This window comes from Trachinotus anak, unplaced genomic scaffold, assembly GCF_046630095.1.
Source record: "Trachinotus anak isolate AG129_WGS33_773 ecotype Australia unplaced genomic scaffold, CSIRO_AGI_Tana_v1 ptg000010l, whole genome shotgun sequence".
NCBI classification, from domain to species: domain Eukaryota; kingdom Metazoa; phylum Chordata; class Actinopteri; order Carangiformes; family Carangidae; genus Trachinotus; species Trachinotus anak.
Window position 1 is genome coordinate 6,790,432 of NW_027273861.1, and position 12,518 is coordinate 6,802,949.

The following is a 12,518-nucleotide window of genomic DNA, read 5'->3' on the forward strand; positions in this document are numbered from 1 at the left end:
GGTAACTGTTAGCCCTGATTCAAAGCCACCTGTTGGATAGCTAAAAGATGCTAGCTTACCTGAGTCAGCGGGCTAGTGGACATCAGAACCACCGCGAGCACTTTCAGACAGTTTTATGTTGGTTAAATTTCATGTACTCGCCTGAAGTTTTGTGAACATTGTCACACTGTCACATTGTTAATGATATAGTGGCTTGCTGTGAGGGTAGAGAACTTAGCTAATAGTTTAGCGACCAAGCCACCACGAATTGCCATTTGTTGTCCCGCCCACACTGACGTCACATGCATGAAAACCAATGTAAGATAATTGCATTTTTTTTAAATGGACTTTATTTTTATTCTTTCGTTTTTTTATATACATTCAATAAATGCTCGATAATGCTTAATTACGGTTTTTAATGTTTATCAATTCAAATCCTTCTGATTTGGAAAATCCTTTCTTAGAGCTAGTTATCAAGGCTTAAAAGATCCAAATATTCAGAAATATTGTCCAGCTAGGCACCATTTTACTATACTTAGCTAACTATAGTATAAGATAAGGCACTAGATTTACTTTGACATTGATTTTACTGGCATGCAATTGCACAACATGTAAGCTTAAGTGCCATATGTAAATCATATGTAGCTTAATGCATTTCACTATTGTGGCATTGGCAGGAACATAACACACAGATATTACATTGCACTTGTGAAAAACTGAAAGGCTGGAGTGTAAGAAATACAACAGAATGGTTTGGAGAAGGACAAGCTGAGTCAGATCATTTATTAATGGCATGGATGACAACAAGATATTTTCTTTGCACAATAAACATCTGCATCATTTGTGGTTACCTTTAAAGGTTTTCCAAAGACAAGTAGAAAGCAAATACAGTGTATTCATCAAGTGTTCAGACCACTCCACTTTTTTTCATTTTGTTGTCACAGCATTACGCTAAAACTCATTTTTCACTTATCAATCTACACTCAGTATCCCATAATGACAGAGTGAAAACAGATCTTTAGAATTTTTTGCAAATTCATTAAAAAAGGAAAACCAGTAAAAATAAGAAGAACTGTCTACAGCTAATGTTAAACCCCTATGCAAATATCACCTTAAAAGAACTACAACCTATACAGGAAGGAATGAATAAGGGGTCGTTTACTGTGGGACACCAGATAAAAATGACACACCTCACACCGGAGAGGATTTCATACAATTCATTTCAGTCATGTTGATCATCTCTCTTAAAAAAGGGCGTACTCCAAAGTGTTATAATGGAAATTTGCTTTTTGCTTATGATGCCTCCATAATCTATGTAATCTTTCAAGACCCCACAACCTAATTTTGTGTTTGACTAGTCATGGACTTTGTAACAGATGACCATGCAGTAAATGGGAAGAACACACTGTGTTTTCTTCTGTAACTCACTACTTGTGAAACCCTTAATCAATTTTCCCAAGAATGTTTAAAGAGAACTCTGTATCATGAGTGGTTACACATCACAAGTAACAGCCAATCAACGCTGAAGGCTACTGCGTACACCAGCCTTTGTCACAGAGTGGTCAGACAACGCCCTATTGTCCATATGTCGGATGTAAATTCAAACACTGTTGGCTGTTTTGCAGTGTTGTTTGACTTCAGTGTGACTGACCGCTTTACAGTATATGTTTTAAGATTTATATCAACAGTCATCAGCGTGACATTTGACAGGAGATGTGGATGGAGCTTACAGTTATACTGGCATCGTACAAAATTTCACCAGTTATCAGCAGCACATAAACTATCAAACATGGACAATGGTCAAGATTATTGACCTGTGAATTAAGACCGGGTCAGTTATAAGAAAATCAAATAAGTAAGAAGTTTTACTAGTAATGTCATCACTGCGACTGAGACTCATAGAGTCTGGGTACACCCACCCAGCGTTCACATGCATGTGATCATTTTTATATAGGCAGCGCCACTTTTTGCAGTGCAGTGTGTGAGATGCAGGGATTGTTGATAGTTAAACATTATTCCATGTAACCTCGCCACAATGCTACTGAAGTAGTAGGCCCTATTGGTTTTGGGGGTGTCTGGGGAGTGAGGTGGCCCGTGAGTTTTATTTTAATGGCCAAGTGGTCCTTGATCTGAAAAAGTTTGAGAAACACTGTTGTACGCAGACGGGCACAGACTAGAGCAGCTCTGGTTAGTGAGCGGAGCTGTGTGTCAAAGGAAAGGCAGCTTACAGCCTACATCATGAAGTCGTAATAAACATCACAGTCCTCTACACTGAAGTTACAAAAACACCACACTCCTATAAACAAGTGTATTGATCCAAGGCACTCCAAGCAAGAGAGAGCAGGAGAGTGAGGGAGAGAGAGAAGCCATCACTAACTGCTAAGTTAAAGTAACTAGCAGATCTGAATAGTGTGTTTACAGCTGCTGAATTAGTGAAAGTCACTAAACAGAGCAGAGAGCTGCTTCAGCAGAACTAATGTAAGTTTAAACGCACAGCAAGTAGTTAGTCCCTGTGATTAAGAAAACAGCAACGTTAACTGGGTTAAGATGAAGCAGCAATGAACGGTAACAAACTCCAGCAAGTGGAAATGAGACCCTACACTTATTGCAGTATGTGAACGGCTGGTGACTGATGTGACTGAAAATATATTTTAATTAAGCAGAAGTAAAATTATCTCTATAAAAACGTACCAAAAGTCCAGTGCAAGTCAGGTAAAATGTAGTCTGAGTAAACTTCTCACTGCGTTTTAATTTCAAAGGGGGAAGTGGAGGGTAAAACATGGTGATAATAATTATAAATGATAAATCAATTAAATTAAAGAGCATCTTTAGGATATCAGGCATTATCAGTTCTCAGATGAGGACAGCACAGAAAGCATGCTGTACTGCATTATACAGAGAGCTGGTTCTGTTATTGTGCCTACCTTGATTGATATAAATGGGGTGGGCAAAATATTAAAGACACCTCGACACCATGGCAATGGTCCTTATGTAGCAGCAGTTTTGTGTTGGCATATTGGTTCCAAATATCAGTTATCAGTCTCCTTGATACTAATAATCAGTATAGGAATCAGCCCTGAAAAAAAACATATCAGTTCACCTCCTAAAATTTTCAATAATTTCCAGTTTGTGCACAATGTTGCAGTCAGCAGGGTTGGTCCCCCTCCCTGAAATCATGCTGAAGTCTTCAGACACCGCACTCTATTAAATCTTACTCCAGTTTTTCAAGATGTTCCCTGCAGCATCCAGAGTACTATCTTGCTGTTGATAGAAAGACAACAGACAAAGATTAGAAAAACCTTTTTACCTCAGAAATAAGGAAACTGCAGGTTTTTGTATTTACCTTAATGAAGCAAAGGCGAATATATTTCTCAAACTGCTTCTTGGACTCATCTCCAACAAAGGCTGTGACAGGAATGGCTGCCAGTTTCTACAGAAAATGTATTTCTTTATTAAAAACAGCTATAAAAACATAGTGGCTGCAATGTGAGTGCTGTATGTTGTAAGGAGCAAAATAGAATGAACTCAATTCAGTTACCTTTTCTTTAATCATCCACTTCACAAACTTGTAGTCATAGGCTTCATCATCAACCATATGTGACAGGTCCTGGTCTGCAATCAATCACAGAGCAGAGATGAATACTCCAACCACGAATTGGTACAATACCAGGATTTATGAGGCTTCAAGTTTCAAATTTTAAGAAGATACTGTTCTTCTCCCTTTTTATTAGCTTAAAGGAAAGTTATAGAGTAGAATAGTAAGGGTGTATCTAAGAACAAAGGCATGTCCAGTAGTAATTGATTTTAGTTGAATATAAATCTCTGAGTTTTGCCTTTTTAAATATTAAGTTAAACACTGAAAGATGTCACAAGCTTGTTTCATTTTTTGTGTAGTCCAGTAGTAATTCCTCTGGCAAAACTTAAATGTAATGAATGTCAATCATTCAATTACATTCTTAAACAACTGAAAACTATTTTCACTTACAATTTTTGCCACCTATTTTGTTACTGTTCTTTCACTCTGAAATGGATGCATGTAGATGTTCACATATAAAGAAACCTTTGGATTCAACAGAAAAATCTTCCTCCATAACTGCAGAGTGTCCGCCATAAACTGATCTACGACCTTTGACATATCCAGTAACTCTCCCATCACAATGACAACTTTGAGATATTATTTCAAGAGTTCAAGCTTCCCGTGCACGTACAGTGGTAATCAACTGTTCAATTCACTTCTGTGAGAAACATAACGTCAACATGAAAAGTGGATTTTGTTAACAAAACTGTATTACAGTCAGAATGAGCTATCGAGCTGTAGAGCTGTATTTGCAAGCAGCACCAGTGTAAATGTGCAGTAACTCACTGAGAGATGTGACATCCACCAGCATGAAGTAGCCTCCCTCAGGGATGACAGGAGTCATGCCAGCCTCCTGCAGGATGGCAGCCATGCGGTCCCTCTTGCCCTCAAGTTCCTCTGCCAGTGAGGAGAAGTAGCACTCAGGCTGACCCATCAGCTCATAGTTACGAAGCAAACCTTGTGCCACAGCTTCCTGTAGATTAACAGAAGCGCTTCAGAATCGAAGTGGATTTTATTATTCTTTGCTTTTCCTCACAGATTTGAAGGAGCTTTGCAGACTTGCCTGTAAAGGTGTCGGGCAGGTGTACAGAGTATTCTGCATGACAGTCTGAAGATGCTTTATCAAGTGCTCTGGTCCTATGGACCAGCCCAGCTAGAAGACACAAAGTTAAACTCCATGTCATGCAAGTACTGACTGTTGGCTGTTAAACACTGTTTCATATCCACAGATTTAAATCTCACCTTCCATCCAGTAACACTAAACGTTTTCCCTGCACTGCCAATAGTTATTGTTCTGTCCCACATTCCAGGCAGAGTGGCTGTGGAGAAACAAGACAACATATAACACTCCAGGTATTTCAAGATTCAGTCTTTTCTGTAGAGCTGTGCTGTTTACAAAGTAAATGCTTTAAATTCTCCTGAAGCACAGAGCACATGCATTGAGTCCATAAATGGAAGAAGTATTGAGTTGTAGGTCACCTCCATTTTGGAAGAACTCCAAAACACTGTCTGTGATGACACACCATAACTAGCTCTGCAAGTAGCTGCTTTGTCACCAACGTTGCAGTACCACCTTTTTGTCAAGGACACAAGAATCCATTTGTGGGACTCTGGTGACACTGGTATCTGAAGCATTTGTTGCAGCATGTTTCAGAGGATGTCATCCCTGTAGCTGTGTGTAAACAATGGGGGAGTTTCTATTGTGTCAGAGAGGGATGAAGCCAATTGGCTCATATGTACTTCTTTGTCAAAGAAGAAAAAAGTACCGATTTTGATATGTTGGTGGCCTCTGTAGATGAGCCACTCATAAACCTCATCACTGAAGCACAGAGTGTCGTGTTTAATACAGAGGTCAGCGATCATCTGCAGCTCATCTCTGGTGAAAATCTGCAGGGAGAGAACACAGACCACTGAGAGCTCAACATTTTTCTGTGATGTCAAGTCATCGAGTGTTTACATTCCTCATACATAGTAAGTGATGACTGTGATGTACACTTGCCTTCCCAATAGGATTGTTAGGAGTGTTGATGATGATGGCCTTCGTCTTGGAGTTGAATTTACTAGAAAGCTCCTCTGGGTCAAGAAACCAGTCAGCACTTGTGATGGTCTTCTTTCCAGACTTCTAAAATATTGCAGGAGATATTTTGTACCATGATCATAAACGTTCTCAGGACAGAGCAGTAGATAAAGCAAAAATATGGAACATTTATGTCAAACACCACTGGCTCTAGGTTCAACTCACAAGGCGTAACGGTATCAATACAGGCTTGGCCCCTGCCATCCGTACCATAGGTACATAGCAGTCAAAGAAAGGTTCTATTATGATGACCTGGTGGGAGAAACATTACACAGTAAATACAACGTAGCTACTGGGAGCATGTTTATGAATTCAAACAGCCTTGTATAACCCAGTGTGAGAGAGGAAAGTCCTCACCTCGTCTCCCTCTTCCACCAGTGCTTGCATGGTGCTGAATAACGAACCATAACCCCCGACTGTGACCAGGATCTCTTTGAAAGGGTCGATCTCACGTCCATAGACCTTCCCGTAAACCTGAGAAAGGGCCTTCACCAGAGATGGATGACCCTTTCAAATAAACAGAAGGTGTAAATTAGAAAAAAAAAAAGATATACAGACTCTAGCTTAAGCAAATATTACAAGTTAAGTTACAGTCTAAATTAAAATTTTATATGGCTGCTCCTATTTCAGCACTGACAAACTGCAGATGATGATAAAGAGTTTTAGTTGGTTATTATTCACAAAACTTGTAAGAAATTATTAGATACAAGATGACAGTAACCAATCGTCATATTTTTTGCATTTCAAAATCTCAAAAAATCCAGCTGAATAATCGGCCAACAACCAAATGATTAACTGGTGTTTGGAAATTTGATTGAATTGTGCCCAGCACTGAGTGACAACACATGCCTCATTCTATTTATTCAAAATGACAGATTAAAACTTGACAGCACAGTAACGGTAGTTCAATTGTAGTTGGTTTGTGTGGGTCCAATAGAGTCCTGGCCTCCGTCTGTGCAATATCAATTTTATAACTGCATGTCAAAATTCATTCATTATTCATACCACTTGTCCTTATAGGGTTGCAGAGGGACTGGAGCCAATCCCAGCTGACAGTGGGTAAGGGCGGGGTTCACCCTGAGCAGGTCGCCAGTCTATCACAGGGCTGACATACAGAGACAAACAACCATTCACTCTCTCACTCACACCTACGGGCAATTTAGAGTCACCAATTAACCAAACATGCACACTCCCCTGTTGACCGGCAGGTTCAAACCCAGGTGAGACGACAGTGCTAACCACTTCACCACCGTGCCACCCAGGTACCAAAATGAATTTGCTTTTTGTTGTAGTCTACCATGGTACTAAAGTTAATCAGTCTTACAAATCCTCTGGTGTACTGGTTCATCCTGTCCACTGATGCAGCCTTTGCCAGTGCCTCCTTGACATATGAAGGTGGGGGGATGTCTGGATAGCCCTGGCCAAGGTTAACAATGGATGGGTCTGCTGCCACTGAGGTAAACGCCACCCTGAACGGACAAAGAAGTAAACCGTTACTGGACAGAACAGAGCTCTCAAAATGTTTCTGACACAATATTTTCAAAGCGGATCCACACACATTCTTCCTCATCTGACTGCAGTAATTGATAATAATTATAATAATAAACCAAGAAAATAACAGGAAACTGCCTCAAACACTAGGGCAGTTTCCTGTTATAATAATAAATAAGCTTTTTAATACGGTACAATATAAACTTTCATTGACAGCTATTTCATTTACACACACACAGTCAACATTATGTATGTGTGTTTTCCTTATGTGTTGTTAATACATTAATATATTATAATGAAAGAGATATGCTGTAATCTATAGGAGGAGGATTACATCAAGTCAACAGAAAATACAAACAGACAGACTGAAGAGAATGTTACTGTTTGCTCCTTACAACCGTCTGTGCAAGACGACCGAGCTGAGATTTAACCCTAACTGACAGGTTATCATACCACGCCTGGAAACCGCACCTGTTTATGCTGTCAAGGGTTTAGAAATGGTAAACTGATCCAGGGTACCTGCTCAGGACTGCTTCTCTGCTGTGTCATGCAAACAGATTAAAGTTCCATTCTTTCACTTACCAGACATTTTTGTCTAGTCCCTCAATTCGTTTGGAGTGAGTGTGCCGGGATGTCATTATATGCTGCAACACAAAACCAGAATATATTGTACGTAAATCAACATCTCACTAATTCTATCATGTTGAACTGGTTTTGCAGCGACAACTACAACAACTGCCAAGAGCCCAGTGCAAGGGAGGGGTGCGCTTGTCCAGAAGTAAAATAATCATCAACCACACAAGGTTGGTGCTGTACATTAACATTTCATGACTTTGTTACTGTGGGGGCTCTGTCACTGTTTAAAGTGAATCCATTATCCAGCTGTTCTTCAACAACACTTTGCAACAGTAACACTGCACTGGTGTTAATATAGTTGGTCTAGTTTTTTCAAATGCATCCACCCAAGCACCTGAAATGTTTTCAACAGGGTCTAATCTCTGGAAGATCTTCCCCAGTTTAACCTCCAAGCAAACATTAAGCAGAAGAGCTAAATTCAAAGATTTTGAGGGTGACTCACCTGTGAAGTACAAAACCTTCTCTTGCAGTTTATGTTAACTGAATGACATGCAAACCTGGAGCAGTTCAGGACTTGTCGTGCTAAATTCATGCTGTCCAAAAAGAGAAAGATGAAAAATACAGTGAAAATGATTTCACCTTATCATACTCTCGCATGTTAACGTTATGTCGTTTTTGTGCATACATGTTTGCTTCTGTCACACTGGCACACAATTTGCACGTGTACATACAATATAACTGCAGTTACTGTAAAGTTCAAGTAACTGCCACATCCCTCTGAATTCCTCACAGACTGCTACAAAAATCAGCACAGACCTGAGTGCGCTAACAAGATCTTACTAATATACCATCTCCCTCTTCAACATGCATGACTATTAAAAGAATAATTACTCTGTAGTTGCACTTTTATATTTCTTGTCAGTTATGGTTGAGACAAGTTCCAGAGCTTCAGGCTTGATAACCTGATTTGTTAAATGACAGAAAATGAATCAACAACAAATACACAATCAATTCATTAATATTTGCCAAATATTTGCCAAGTCCAGCATCTCAAATGTACTACTTTTCTCACTATAAAGTTTTTATCTGTGGGTTTGTACTGTTTTTTTCCCCCAAAATCTTTATTGAAAATAATTATAAACTGAAAAAACAGCAATATATATATGTAAGATAAAAATATGTATATTACAGTAAATTTCTGTCAATAATCTTAGTATTGGGTTTTTTCTGTTTCCTTTTTTGCAATTTGACTGAGGAGTGGGAAAATAGGTGAATATTACTACAAAGTAAGTAAACACCGGTGGATTTGTATTACTGCTGAGGAAAAAAATACTGTCCTGCAAAACTACAACAGCAGGTGGCGCCAGTGTACATTGAGACAGTCCAGCACAGGATCCTGGTACAGGTACAACTACAAGATGTTAGGGAGCCCATGAAAATATGACTTTATCTGGTGGCACAGAGATAAGAGTGAAAACACTGTCTGGGAACTTTTTCACCCCCTGAGATTGTTCTTGTTCCACTGGACCACATGGGTGTTTTCCAGAAAGCAGGATTAACAGACTCCTGAGCCTACACCTGAACTCTGAGCTGATGAAACCTGAGATGAGAAACGCTGAGTTTTCAGTTTGAGGACAGCTGCTCTGAGTCCAATCAACTCTTGAGTACCTTCACCCTGATTTAAGCACATGCGTGAGGAATTTAAACAGCCACCATCAATGGAGCAACAGAGCAACTACAGTCACTGAAATGCTCTTAAAAATAAGTTCAGACTATGCGGCCTATGTTCAACAACTTTTTTTTTCACTTTTAAACTAAGTTCAGTTATCAAAAGTCTTTTCATCTGCACAACTGTCATCCTCATTCAGAAATATTACATCATCTACAATATGATATGACAGCTGTGACAGGAATGTTTCATCACTGTGACCAATCATAACATGAGAAATGATTATCCTAGATCTAATCTTGTGTATCTAAGTCATCACACATATTCTGATTTAGTTATTTTACAGTGATCAATGCATAGTAATAGTGTAGAGGAACTGACAATCTGACAGTTATCTTAAAGTCCACAGCGCCTCAGTCTAGCTCAGTGAATACATTTTAATGTGAGCTGGGAATGAAGCCTCCATGTGAAATATCTGAATGTCAGGGATCTCTGTCTTTGACCTTACACTGATAACTGATTGATTATAAAAGAGGTTATGAGACACATCTTGGGTGACAAACTAATGTTCAATCGGAAAGTTTAATCTCCTCCTGACGTAAACCTCTGCAAACATCTGCTCGGATTTTGGTCTTTGACATAGACAGAATTACACAATGAAGCGCTGTGTCAGGCTCAGCTGGAGACAGACAAAAACTCAGGGTTTGTTGAGGAAAACCTGCCAGAGAGCAGGTTAGCTTCACAGGCTCAGTTACCGTGGTAACTGACTCAGAGTTAAAGTGATCTCGGTTTCTGGTACACAACCCCCATGTTTCCCTCATCTAAGGCTTGAGAAACTAAGAGTTTTCAATAAACCCGCTGTCTTGAATACCCCCCAGGAGTGATACATGCATGCTGTTCGTAAACCATGAACCAAAACACACATCGCCTGGCAGGTAGAAGTTGGCTAGCGCTGGCTAGCTCCTTCTAGCTAACATTTAGTTATGGCTGCTAAACGGACTGTCCGCCCCGTTAGCTATTTTCGTTATGAATAACAATAATGGTCCCTGCCTCGTTTAAGAAACACGTACCGTGCAATGACAGAAGTTAAGCCACGACACGGTCAGGTCAGCTACCACAACTTACTTGTCGATACGCTGTGCTGCTCAATCTGAGCTCCAGTGAGGTGCAGCGGTAAAGAGGAGGAGATGACGTCACGGGCTGGAGAAAGTGATGCTGCGTTTACAGCTGTCGGAAATTGGATACGTATGGCTGAATTTTATCGTGACAGCCAGGTAGAAAAAAGAAAAAAACGCGGAAATAGCGGGTTGTCTTACGTGTTTGTCAAATCAGTCCTTGGCCCTCGGCTGCAGTATTACATGAATTTCCTCTCAAAATATGTTGATGGTGACAATCACTTCATCATATATGTGACGCAAATTTTATTCTGCCAACTTTCACTATATTAGAATAGCTCACGACTTTTTTTTTTTTTTTTTTTTTTTTATAATTTTAACACATTATCAGAAATGACCATATTTAATTGCCAGAATGATAACTGAGAAATATGAACGCACTCTCTCCTCTCCTTATTTAAAACTCCTCAACAGGCAAAGATTTTCTTCGTAGTAGCCTGGAAGGCAGCATTGCCCCGGACTGCTACTCTCGCTCACTCTTGACAAAGTTCTGTGGTTTTAGAAATTATATCTTAGATAAGTAACCTCTCTGGACACTCCCTTAGGTTTTTTTTTACTTTGTTTGTTTGTTTCTTGCAAGGCCAGTTTCTCGTCTTATTCTGATCAGTACTAGAAGCCCACTGATCCAGTTATGTTAAACCCAGACAAATACCCCCCACCCCACCCCCACCCCACCTCCAGCCAGGCCGCCCTGAATGCATTGTTGACATGAATGTGCCAAGTCAGGCTGTCGACATGAGACGAAATGAAACACGTGTGCGGAAAATATTTGTTTCGTTCGCCTATGAAGCTGTGTTCTGCAGCTACCGTGCGGGCATTTTGGGAATGAAATGACAGCATGTTCGTGAGTGATCATGTCGAGCTGTTAAGGTTACATTTGGAAGGGACAATAAAGCCACAGTATGAATTCATTCCGTAATGCACAGGCAAATGTTTTCAGCCTAGAATTATTCATTCTGTACTGAGTGTGATCTTTCTCCAGGGGAAATATCAAAACAACCAATCAGATTAGGCCAGAGGCACGATGACACATTTTCTTTGGACTTGTGAGTTAGTACATGTTTAAGCATGAGGTCACCTTTTGCACAAACAGCACAAACAGCAAACTACTGCTGAAGATAGAGCTTTCTTTAACTTTTCTCTCTTGCCTGTGCCTATCCAGTTTACAATAATTTCAAAGTTATTTCATTGCAGTCTATGCAATGAAATCGTATCTGAGAGCCTTCAGGGCCTGGATATATATTAATTTACAGGATCCTGTCAAGTAAGCATTATTATGCAAAAGCACCATCTTTCAACTGGATTCTTGATTGGTTTAAAGTGTTTGGACTGTATTAGACCTGGCAGCCAATTCATTTCCTAACTTGTGTTAAGTGTTTGCCCTGCACTACCCCTGCATCAGGAGTAACAACTTGCTCTGAAATCCAAGTAGTTCTTCCTCTTGTCTTTTATGACAGCCACCAGCTGCTTACTTTGTAATGAACCAGCAAGTTTTATCACAACAGCCAAGCAACCTTTTCAGTGGCAGCACAGTGCTGAAACCTAAGCTCACTAATAACATCCTGTGTTGCAGCTATCACTTAAATCTGCTTAATAACACAATTTTATTTTCTGCAACTTGGGAACATTGTAAACATTGGTCAGCGGGGCAGACTAATGGCTTTGGAAAATGTGAAGTGTTGTTATGCTTATACTTTTCCACAGAATTACAAACAAGTGATAAATATGGAGCAAGAACCATTAAACAGCATCTAAAGCAGACAGACTAAGATGAAAGGACTACAAATAGCCTCAGATACTGCACACACTACACAACCATCCATATCTACCTTCAGGCTTCAGATACAAGTGAAATAAAAATAAAATGCCATCAGTGGAGGCGTTTTTTTATGATGTTGTCCAAGTGTCCAAGTTTGTCTCCAACTTTCTTCTGTGTTAAAAGGGAAACGTGTGCTAAGTGCGTAACAATAGTTG

At 39.8% G+C, this 12,518-nt stretch overlaps 1 protein-coding gene across 4 annotated transcripts; it reads right to left on the reverse strand.

Annotated features, from left to right (window-relative positions):
* Window positions 1–747: 747 nt before the first annotated feature.
* LOC139626747 (kynurenine--oxoglutarate transaminase 3-like) lies at window positions 748–11,160 on the reverse strand. 4 transcript variants are annotated; one of them, XR_011692401.1, is made up of 15 exons: window positions 10,440–10,823; window positions 8,203–8,293; window positions 7,707–7,768; window positions 6,958–7,102; window positions 5,991–6,140; window positions 5,799–5,885; window positions 5,556–5,678; window positions 5,323–5,443; window positions 4,799–4,875; window positions 4,616–4,709; window positions 4,343–4,525; window positions 3,518–3,591; window positions 3,323–3,409; window positions 1,910–3,240; window positions 748–1,874 (listed from the first exon to the last, which is right to left on the reverse strand). XR_011692401.1 is itself a non-coding variant. In XM_071487228.1 (14 exons), the coding sequence occupies exons 2-14, from the start codon at window positions 8,290–8,292 to the stop codon at window positions 3,184–3,186; spliced, it is 1,350 nt and encodes a 449-aa protein (XP_071343329.1). In that variant the 5' UTR covers window position 8,293; window positions 10,440–11,160; the 3' UTR covers window positions 748–3,183. The 4 variants fall into 4 exon arrangements, 3 of the variants coding, with proteins under 3 accessions (XP_071343329.1, XP_071343328.1, XP_071343327.1); XM_071487228.1 differs by having other exon boundaries at window positions 748–3,240; window positions 4,343–4,529; window positions 4,620–4,709; window positions 10,440–11,160; XM_071487227.1 differs by having other exon boundaries at window positions 748–3,240; window positions 10,495–10,823.
* Between the last annotated feature and the right edge of the window lie 1,358 nt (window positions 11,161–12,518).

What these genes read in the sequence shown, in the direction of transcription:
- LOC139626747 (XM_071487228.1), bottom strand. Translation starts at nt 8,292, where the DNA reads ATGAATTTAGCACGACAAGTCCTGAACTGCTCCAGGTTTGCATGTCAT. An exon ending in CTAACAATCCTATTGGGAAG is followed by an intron (nt 5,444 to 5,555) that starts GCAAGTGTACAT and finishes CTCTCCCTGCAG; the next exon opens with ATTTTCACCAGAGATGAGCT. An exon ending in CCTGCCCGACACCTTTACAG is followed by an intron (nt 4,530 to 4,619) that starts GCAAGTCTGCAA and finishes GTTAATCTACAG; the next exon opens with GAAGCTGTGGCACAAGGTTT.